The sequence below is a fragment of the Phaseolus vulgaris genome, chromosome 2 (assembly GCF_051622355.1).
Source record: "Phaseolus vulgaris cultivar YP4 chromosome 2, ASM5162235v1, whole genome shotgun sequence".
Lineage (NCBI taxonomy): Eukaryota > Viridiplantae > Streptophyta > Magnoliopsida > Fabales > Fabaceae > Phaseolus > Phaseolus vulgaris.
In genome coordinates this window covers 36,377,067-36,388,630 of record NC_143499.1, presented here as the reverse complement: position 1 = coordinate 36,388,630, position 11,564 = coordinate 36,377,067, and the positions used below count along the sequence as shown (strand labels likewise).

The 11,564-nt window shown below is 31.0% G+C and overlaps 2 protein-coding genes across 2 annotated transcripts; both read left to right on the top strand.

Annotated features, from left to right (window-relative positions):
* The first annotated feature begins 955 nt into the window (after positions 1-955).
* LOC137809721 (isoflavone 2'-hydroxylase) lies at positions 956-2,804 on the top strand. The gene is made up of 2 exons (XM_068610811.2): positions 956-1,883; positions 2,075-2,804. Exons 1-2 carry the CDS (start codon positions 987-989, stop codon positions 2,678-2,680), a joined length of 1,503 nt encoding a protein of 500 aa, XP_068466912.1. The 5' UTR covers positions 956-986; the 3' UTR covers positions 2,681-2,804.
* A 3,933-nt stretch (positions 2,805-6,737) lies between these two features.
* On the top strand, positions 6,738-8,899 carry LOC137809722 (isoflavone 3'-hydroxylase). Its single transcript, XM_068610812.2, has 3 exons — positions 6,738-7,488; positions 7,605-7,971; positions 8,084-8,899. The coding sequence occupies exons 1-3, from the start codon at positions 6,971-6,973 to the stop codon at positions 8,699-8,701; spliced, it is 1,503 nt and encodes a 500-aa protein (XP_068466913.1). The 5' UTR covers positions 6,738-6,970; the 3' UTR covers positions 8,702-8,899.
* The last annotated feature ends 2,665 nt before the right edge of the window (positions 8,900-11,564 follow it).

Genomic DNA, 11,564 nt, shown 5'->3' with positions numbered 1-11,564 from the left:
GAAAATACCTAGTGTTCAAATCCCCTTGCTAAAATGTTTTCTACATTGATAAAAAAAATGTTAAATTGGTATCTAATTAGCTATATACCAAATACTTTGTTTCTAAAGTTAATTAGATATCAATTTAGAAACTATTTTTATTAATAATATTTTAGATACCAATAATTTTTTTAGTTTTTAAACTAATATCTAATTTAGTAACTAATTATATTTTTTTCTTTAAAATTATTTTTTATTTAATGATTATTAAGATGTGTTTCAATAATTAATTTTGTGCTTATTTAAGACTTAAAGTATTTTAAATTTTTTAAAATATCTATTTACCACAGAAAAACTCAACATATTTTGGAAGTGTTTTGGCATTTCATAGTGTTGTTATGATTAAATGCAATACCATCGGAGTAGTGAAAGGTAGCCCAGGTAATTATTAATTAGGAATCACTAATTTTTTTGGGAAACTTTGTTGCTTACATTGGTGTGAGTGCCTTTCATGCGTAAACATATGATGTTAAGCATGCTATTGAAAATGCACTTGCCAAAGGTTAAAGTGAGATTGAATTAGATTTAGAAGCTATTCATCAATTGTTAATATGGTTCTATTGACCATATCTATAAGATTTCATGTCTCATTTACAGATAATGCTAGTGCTCACAGAATAACTATTTTGAATTTCAAGAATAAACCAATCTTAATAAAAATAACATGTCTAAATATCAATTCACTTCAGTGAGTTTATTCTTGTTTTTTTTTTTATATATTTTATAAGACATGTTTGGGTGTATTTTTTTATAAAAAAGAAAAGTGTTTTACCAAATAATTTGAACTTATATGATAATAACAAATTATAAATGTTGATTGGGCAAAAATGCATATATTTGCACCAAGCCATGCATGCAAGGTGATTGGGGAAGAATGGAGTACTATAAATAAGGAGTTGAATGGCCAAAGACAAACACTAGACTAAGAAGCATCAAGGGCAATTCCCATGGAGATCCCTTTCCTTTCCATCTTATCTTACTCTCTTCTCTATGTCATTCTCTTTCTCCTTTTCCAGCTTCTCCTCCAAGCCAGAAACTTCCAGAATCTTCCACCTGGTCCACCCTCTCTCCCCATAATCGGCAATCTCCACCACCTCAAACGCCCCCTCCACCGCCATTTCAAAGCCCTCTCCGACAACTACGGCCACGTCATCTCCCTCTGGTTCGGATCACGCCTCGTCGTCGTCGTCTCCTCCCACTCCCTTTTCCAACACTGCTTCACCAAAAACGACATCGCCCTCGCCAACCGCCCCCGCTTCCTCTCCGGCAAATACATCTTCTACAACTACACCACCCTTGGCTCCTCCCCCTACGGCCACCACTGGCGCAACCTCCGCCGCATCACCGCCCTCGAACTCCTCTCCACCCAGCGCATCAACACCTTCGCCGCTATTCGAAGGGACGAAACGCACAGACTCATTCGGAAGCTCGCCGAGGGCGCGTCCAGCGACTTCGCCGAAGTGGAACTCACTTCCAAGTTCTACGACATGACGTTCAACAACATAATGAGGATGATCTCGGGAAAGAGGTACTACGGCGATGACTGCGACATGGCCGATGTGGAAGAGGCGCGGCAGTTCAGGGCCATGGTTTCGGAGCTTCTGAAGCTGTCCGGCGCGAATAACAAGAACGATTTCATGCCCTTACTGAGGCTGTTTGATTTTGAAAACCTTGAGAAGAGGCTTAAGAAGATTAGTTCCAAAACAGACACCTTCTTGAATGGACTCCTGGAAGAACACCGGAGCAAGAAGCAGCGTGCAAATACCATGGTGGATCATCTCCTCAGTTTGCAGGAATCGCAACCTGAATACTACACTGACCAAATCATCAAAGGCCTTGCTTTGGTAAAACTTTACAATTTTTTTTTGGATATTTTGATAAGTTTAACCAATATAAGATCTGACATAAAAGTGTGTTAGTAGTACTCTTAGAGAGTAAAGTTATATATTCAAGTACATAATCAAAATTTGCCTATTAAGTGAACTGTGTAATTTGAATTATGAACTTGATTTAATGGAGTTGAGTTACACAATAGGGCATGCTCATTGCTGGAACTGATTCATCAGCAGTAACATTAGAGTGGGCATTATCATGTGTGGTGAACCATCCAGAGGTGATGAAGAGAGCAAGGGATGAATTGGAAACACATGTGGGAGAAGAGCGGTTGTTGGATGAGTCTGACTTATCAAAATTACCTTACCTTAAGAACATTATCTTTGAGACACTTCGGTTGTATACTCCTGCGCCATTGTTGCTGCCACACTCATCTTCTGAAGAGTGCAATATTGGGGGATTCAAAGTTCCACGAGACTCTATAGTGCTGATAAATGCTTGGTCCATTCACAGGGACCCTGAAGTGTGGAGTGAAGCCACAAGTTTCAAGCCTGAAAGATTTGAAAATGAAGGTGAGTTGGAGAAGCTAATTGCATTCGGGTTGGGAAGAAGGGCTTGTCCAGGAGGAGCTTTGGCCATGCGTGCACTCTGCTTGACTCTGGGATTATTGATTCAATGCTTTGATTGGAAAGTAGTTGGTGATAAAGAGCTTGATATGAGAGAAGAAAATGGATTCACTTTGTCCAGGTTAATCCCTTTAAAGCTCATGTTTAAAGTACGCCCACTCATCAATAAGCTTCTGGATTGATTTGTTTAAGCTTCCACTAGTTACTATATATCCAAGAATAAAATCATAATAGTGATTTTATAAAAATATATTTACATGTAATTTTGTTGAAGTATTTTTAACATTATTTTTTTTATCATACAGGAGTTTTATTTCTATATCTATAATTCTAAAGCAATAACTTTTATATTTTAATATAAGTTAATTTTTATATTTTATATTGCTTTGAGATCCAATATAAATATTATCAATGTAGAAATTAAAATATATTCTAAATCAGATTTTAACTGAAATAAAAAGTGTCTCCATTAAAGAGGAGTAATCAAAATAACATATTTAAAATCGCAATGAATTCATTTAATGTCATAATTGATGTTATGTCTCTTTTATAAGTTAAATTGAATTTTTTTTTTTCTGTAGGGAAAGATCCTTTTATATATTAGTTATGGCATAAATCATAACATTCTTTTTTTCATATACATTACATATGTAATCTCTACACCTAATTTTGAAAATAGTATGGAAGTTTGAATAATATGAATTTCTTCTTTCAATTGTTTTTCATCATAATTTTTTTTCTATGTTTTTTCATCACATCAACTTGGCATATCCGATTCTAAATAGACTCACAAGTTAAGGTATTTGTGCAAAGTATTTTTTTAACCTACAATATAGGTTATTTAATTTTAGATCTTAATTTTCAACTATCAAACATTGTGGTCGTTCAACATGGTACTCTTATCATTTAATAGATATAATTTGATCTTTTTCATATTAGATGTAATTTCATGCCTTATTGGTTTAAGCATTTAATCAAAACTACATGTTGTTGAACTTTTTCTCTAACTTTCTTGTAATTTTTTCTTTCTCAATCCAATAAGTTCAATTATGCAGTTAACTATGAGGATAAATGTTGAATCTAAAAGGAGGTTGAATAGAGCCTAAGACTATTTTGTGCAGAGATAAATCATCTAACAAACAACAACAACAATACAACAATTTATATTGTTTCACTCACAAATTTTAGGTTATGTACAATTGTCCTTTAAGAAACTTCTCAAAAGATTCCACTAATAAAAAACTTGATTACAAAATGAGTACACAAACCATTCTTGGTTATCCCTTCCTGAGATTGATAACTTGAGTATTCTTTTAGTTGTCACTCTTGACTACAAACATATAAGATAGAAGGTAACAAAGATAACGTAGAATATAAAGGTTTCACATTTACATAAAGAAATATTGACACTCAAGCTTACAATATTATTTCTCTTGTGTGTTTTTTCGGTTCAAATAATCATTAAGAAAAACTCAGGAAATAAACTACTTACTATCTCATTTAATTTTAATTGACATAATAAATTTTAGTTTCATTACAAAAATATTATCACATCACTTTTTATATTTTATATTTTTTACTAGTGTTGGGTTATAAAGAAGAAGAAGCCAAAAAAATATATTTTATTTTGACTCATTAAAAGATCATTGACTTTATTAGGGTTTAGAGTTTAGGCATGTAGTAAATGTGTGTCTTATTAGGAGTTTGAAAATCTTCTATTACATTTGTACCTTACTAGGTTATAGTAACCTCCATTAATAAACCCCTACTAATATTAGAAATTTTTATAGTGTTATAATATAATTATTTAAAAAAAATCTTAAATCACTATGTCTCCGAATACATATTTTAAATAATAATATATATTTGATAGAAAATATATTACATTTTAGTAATAACCTCCTCGTATAAAATGTAATATATTTTCAAACAATGCAAACAATAGAACTTTAATTTAAATTTTCTTGTTCATATTAAACACTAAATATCAAATTTGCTTCTCTAAAATTTGTATACTATATTATATAAAAAAAATTTGAAACTTATAAATACTTATTTATATGTTATGCTAAAAAAAAACTTATTTATTTTTAAGTACTCTTTTATGTATTATTTTTTTAATTGAATTGTTTTTATGTCTCTTATAATTTCATTTTTAAGCTTTTCTTATTTTTAATTTTAATATTTTTATTGTTAAAATTCTTATTTATTATATTAAAATATTAATAAAAAAACAATGATACTTCTTTTAATTAATTTAAATACTTGTAATTAAATTAATTACATTATTTAAATACTTATGATATAAAAACCTAAATATTTATGCAAAATCAAGCCGATGCATACACCGTATAATAATCATGTGTTTGCCTAGCCAAGACATAGATGAATAAAAAAATAAAAGTACCCATGTAGTGTTGGCCTAGCTCATGATACTTTGTCCAATTAATTTAAAAATTATATTTTTTTAGCGTTTCATAAACCGACACAAACCCATTTCTTTTTCTTCACCTAACGCATTCCAATAGAGTGAGTTTGGCGCACATTAATGATTTTTTTGTCCATTTAATGTCGACTTGAGTCACTCTATTTGTGTCTGATCATAAGCTCATACTAATCTCTAGCGATTAAAACATGTTTTTTTCTTGTAGTGACAAATATTTTGATATATATGTGTGAAAACCTATCAAATAGTTAAAAAGGAAGAGTTGAATTGTGTTTTTAATACTTTCTACAAAGTTTATCTAATAGATAAGAATATATGAAGTTTAATGTTGGATAGACACACTAACAAACAAGTTTTCTAAATTATTGTGTTTGATGAAGACTCAACAAACACATTTTCAAATTGAGAAACAAACTATTTAAAATACTTTTCAAAGTTTATTTTCACAAATCTCTCCTTATATTAGTTATAGATTGATAATATACAATGTAAAATCCTTATATTAGTTATAGATTGATAATATACAATGTAAAAAGGGAAGGGTTGAGAGAAATTTAAACAAAATATTTTTGTATTGTTTCATCTTATAACTCAAACTACTTGCAGTTCTTGATCAACATGATAAGGTTCTACTAATGAAAAATAATGTTGCAAGGTATAAAAGACAAGTATTACTTGAATGGATCTATTTACAAATAAACTATAAATATTCTTTCACTAAAAAAAATTAAATTACGAATGGATATATATTCAATAGTAAATGTTTTATTACCAACAAATTTTACTGACGGATCTAAAAATTGAAAAACAAAATTATGATAATTATAATAACATTATTATTATTATTATTAACTATAATAATATAATAATATAATAATTAATAATATTATTATTATTAATTTTAATAATATTATTAGTATTGATATTAATAATAATATTATTAGTATTGATATTAATAATAATATTATTAGTATTGATATTGATAATAATATTAGTAGTATAATAAATTTTTATTTTTTAATTATTAAGATTTGTTGAAAGGAAACTTAAAAGTTAAATTCTTCAACTATATTTTTTTTTAACCCCGATGAAGGAAAGAGAAACTACCTCGGTCGATTTATTTTGTCTTTTTTTTTTGTGTGTGAAAACCATCTTACTGAAATATAAGATATTATGATAACGACATCTTAATAATTTTAAATAAAGACACAAATCTGTGATAAATTTAATACACATATATATTTTCTGTTATGCTAAAAGGCATCAGAGATTAATTGTCCTCATCACACTTCCATTTTCTATGAAAACAGAGAAACATAGAACAATGAAAGTTGCAGCTACCTACCGTACGTCTGCCTTTGTGTTCACTATTTGTACACGCACGGCAATGAAATCTACTGTGAAAGCATCTTCAGTTGAATACTAATATTAAAAAGTAAAATGTTACAGCTGTAAAACACCTATTTACAATTATAAAATCACATAATATAATTTCAGATTAATCTATTTTTCTATTAATCTGATTTAATACTCTCAACATATTCATAGGACTACTAAACACTAAATGATTTAATATTCTCAACATAGTCATATGAATACTAAACACTAAAACACCTAATAGTTCCCAATAATAACTCATAACCCCAATGATGTTAGCAGATTTGACATGAGAATATTATATATTTTTGTATTATAAATGATTGGTTGATAAAAATGAGGCCGTCTTTAGAATATTTTAATGACAAGGAGAAGTTGTTGACATTTGTATAACCATGAAAAGAGTTGGGTTAGGTATACAATACTCTCATGTCAAATTTGGAGTTATTATGGGAAAATTATGTGTTTTTAGTGTTTAGTAGTTCTATTACAAATTTATCTTGAAAAACACTAATAGATCAAGAGAAAAACTCATCTCACCCTTTTTTTTCTCACCTATTACTAATCTAAAGAAGTGAAAACTCAATTATGCTATAAATCCATATCCAATCTCATAACCCTAGTAATAGGTAGAAGTAGCAACTAGGAAATGGTCCCTTTGGTTTATTACTCACTCATTTTTCTTGCTTCCATTTTCACATTAAAGTTTCTTCTACAAAGAAGAAGGCTAAAAAACCTTCCACCACATCCACCAACTCTTCCCATAATCGGCAACCTCCACCTTATCAAGCCACCGCTCCACCGCTCCTTCCTCAGCTTATCGCAAAAGTATGGCCCCATCTTCTCTCTCTGGTTCGGTTCACGCTATGTGGTGGTCATCACCTCCCCAACCTTGGTTCAAGAATGTTTCACCAAATACGACACCGTTCTCGCGAACCGGCCACGGTTACTCACCGGGAAGTACCTCTTCTACAACTACACCAGCATGGGGTCTTCCCCCTACGGTGAGCACTGGCGCAACCTTCGCCGCATCATCACCATCGATGTCCTCTCCACGCAGCGTCTCAACTCCTTCTTTGAAATCCGAAGGGAAGAAACCATGAGGGTCATACAAAAGCTTGTTCGGGAAACATGCAAGGGCTTTACCCATGTGCAGATCAGACCCAGGTAAAGATCGTAAAGAACGTGACAACAAAATTTGTATTATTTTTTGACGTATCTGATACTCCAAAAGTTGAACCAAATAAATGGAGTGGAAGTGAAGAAGATGTAGTTTTGTGCAGGCTGACAGAGATGACATTCAACAACATGATGAGAATGATATCTGGGAAGCGGTACTACGGTGACGACGGCGACGTGACGGACGCGGAGGAAGCGAAGCAGTTCAGAGACATAATCTCGGAGGTTATGTCGTTGCTGGGTGCAAACAACAAGGGAGACTTCTTGCCGTTGCTTCGGTGGTTTGATTTCGATGGTTTGGAGAAGAGGCTGAAGTCGATCAGCAGGAGGGCTGATGCGTTCTTGCAAGGACTCCTTGAAGAGCATCGCAGTGGAAAGCACAAAGCCAATACCATGATAGAACATCTCTTGACTATGCAAGAATCTCAGCCGGAGTACTACTCCGATCATATTATCAAAGGCCTTATTCAGGTAACTACCACTATAATTCAATCAATTCAATCAAACATAAGTAACAGTGACTCGGTTCCTCATCATAAAATTAATAAATAGTTTTAATAGGATGTTGTTAATTGAATTGTAGGGTATGCTTCTGGCTGGGACAGACACAACAGCAGTGACAATGGAGTGGGCAGTGGCATCTTTACTGAATGAGCCAGAGATATTGAAGAAAGCACAGGATGAAATAAAGAAGTGCGTAGGAGAAGATCGCTTGGTAGAGGAGTCAGACATTCCTAATCTTCCATACCTTCAAAACATCATCTACGAGACACTTCGATTGTTTTCTCCAGCTCCATTGCTATTGCCTCATTATTCTTCAGACCACTGCACTATTGGGGGCTTCACTATTCCACCTCACACCATAGTGTTGATTAATGCATGGGCCATTCAAAGAGACCCTGAAACTTGGAGTGATGCTACATGTTTTAAGCCCGAGAGATTTGAACAAGAAGGGGAAGCAAACAAGCTAATTCCATTCGGATTGGGAAGAAGGGCTTGTCCCGGAATAGGTTTAGCGCATCGTTCAATGGGCTTAACTTTGGGATTACTCATTCAGTGCTTTGAATGGAAACGACCAAGTGATGAAGAAATCGATATGAGAGAGAATAAAGGGGTCGCAATGCCAAAGCTAATTCCACTAGAAGCTATGTGTAAAGCACGGCCAATTACCCACAAACTTATGCACCAACTTGCAGATTAATGAAGCTCATCATCATCTTCACCTACACCAGTTCATGGTCAGTGACCATTGTGATCACTTCAGCTACACTCTTAGTCTGCAGTAAACATGGCAATGCCACAAGTCCTATAGGGTTTACTATTTTGTAAGTAAAGAGTGTATTTGGTAACATTGTTGCTTTGATCAACATAAAACATTTGGTAAGATATTTCAAAATAATTTATCTTGAGAGTTTCTAGTTTATTATCTGCAATCTACTCCTAGTTTGTATTATTGGTACCAATATGTTTGGAAAAATTTGGTGATATTTAGGAATGTTTGAAAGGCGAAGGGAAAGAAAAAATGAATGCTCTGTTTCAAAACACAGTTTGACTTAAACCCTTCTTTTACTATTTTTTCTATGATAAAAAAAATCAATTTCTATTTTTTTTAACTTATTTAATTGTTTTTTATTATTTACGAGAAGAGTCTAACACTTTATTTAACCCTTCTACTATCAATTGTTCCAACAATTGTAACTTTAATGTAAGATAATTAAAAAAATTAATAAAATGAAGAAGAAAAGTAAAAAGGAATAAAAAAAATGAATGAAATTTTTTATAAGAGAATACAAGAAAAAAAAAAGAGATTAATGGTTTAAAAGAGAAGGTTTTTGAAATTTATAAAAATAATATGAGTATATATATAGCTAGACTAACTTTAGAAAAAAAATTTCAAATTTTGAATATTAAAAGTTCTAGGGAGATGAGACCTAAAGAACTACCGAAGTCTTCATCTTTTTCCTTTGGTCAAGCAGGTTGCTAAGGCTTCGCTGAGATCCTTCTCGCCTTCATGTTACTCGGTCTCGGGTGAATGCCAAATGGAGGAGATACCTTTAGAAGGCACTCCGACGCTCAAGTCAGTAAAGAGTGTTCGGTATTCGGGTAGGTGTACAGTAATAATGACGTACCTTACTCCTTGGAATGTGTGCTATTTATATTATTTTAATTAGCTTATTACTTTATTGGGCCTGATTAGTGGAATAGATCACACTTATGGTTGCATTACCTAATTTTTAATGATAGTTTAACTTCATTGACCTTGGTTTGAGCGTTAATGGGTTATATGTGTCGGTTGACCTGGCTGTGTGTGGTGTATCGGCCAGCTCGGTCGGAAAGACTGAGTCACGTCAGTCTATGTCTCGGTCAACTCAGTGAGAAAGACTAAGACACGTCATCATGTCGGTCGGTCATACCAGTACATTACAAAAAAAACAAGAGTGAATAATACCCACTAAGATGAAAATAGTGGAAATCTAGTTGACTTTAGCTAAAAAAAATATAATAAAATTTTAAAGTTGAATTAACAAGATTCAACGACTCTACCTATAAAATACAATTAATTTTTTAAAATTAACGTCTCTAAAAATATTAAATATATTTTAAAAATAGAATAAGATATTAGAGTGGATTTTAAAAGAAATACTAAAATTGATTTAATTTAGCTTTAATAATATTAAATATATTTTAATTTTTAATTTTTGTAAAAATAAATGTAGGTTAAGATCGTTTAAATAAACACTATTATATTTACGATAATTTTTAATATTTATTTATGTTATTGTTAGTTAAGGTGATTTTAATTTATATACTATGAATTTTTGTGTTTGTGTGATAATAATAGGAATCATATATTATTTTTATTTTAAAAGTTTAAATTTATAGGTGACAAATATTTTTATTTATAATTTTTTATTTTTATTTTTTATATAAATCTCTTATACTCAAAATCATTTCTTTCTCTCATAATCATCTTATTCATCCACACACATCTCATTTATCCATATTCTTCTTTATTCATTCTTATTCTCTTCATTCACACTCATCTCTTTCATTCAATACAATTTTTTTTTCTATTAACATTGTAAATATCTTGGTTGGTCAGTTTTTTGTATCAATCTTTTTGGAAAACAATTCTAATCTAGTACAATGTATAGTTTTTTTTTCATACAGATTATGGGAAGGTTCATGATGTTACATAGATTCTGTTTTGGTAGCACATTTGACCGTCCTTTGTCTTGGTATAGATTACGTGAGAGAGTGTTTTTTTACAAGAGTTGAAGTATCCCTTAAATATTCATATTTTTTCATTTTATTATTTTTCGACTATAAATTTTTTTCTAATTTTTTATAGTTTATTTTGTTGGAGATGGAGATATTGTACTGAATTTTTTTATAAATTATTGTAGCACATCTGATCGTCCTTTGTCATGGTATAGAGTACGTCAGAGAGTGTTTTTTTACAAGAGTTGAAGTATCCCTTAAATATTCATATTTTTTCATTTTATTATTTTTCGACTATAAATTTTTTTCTAATTTTTTATAGTTTATTTTGTTGGAGATGGAGATATTGTACTGAATTTTTTTATAAATTATTGTAGCACATCTGACCGTCCTTTGTCTTGGTATAGAGTACGTGAGAGAGTGTTTTTTTACAAGAGTTGAAGTATCCCTTAAATATTCATATCTTTTTCATTTTATTATTTTTCGACTATAAATTTTTTTCTAATTTTTTATAGTTCATTTTATCATAATCTAGACCAATACAAAATAAATTAATAATAAAAATATATTTTAATTAACGTTCACTTCACCTATACTATTAAATCAATATTACTTTTAAATAATTAATTAATATTTAATATGTAGCGTCTCATATGAGTTTAACTCACATTAGTAGTGTTAGTAATTGAAGTACACAAACATCATAATTTTTAGTAACGAAGACTGATTTTATTTTTCTACTGTGCTAATCACAATTTAGCTTATAGGGTATTATTAGAATTTTTTTTTTCAATTGTATCTATTTTTAGCATATTCTAATTACAAATTTTCTCAGACTAAAT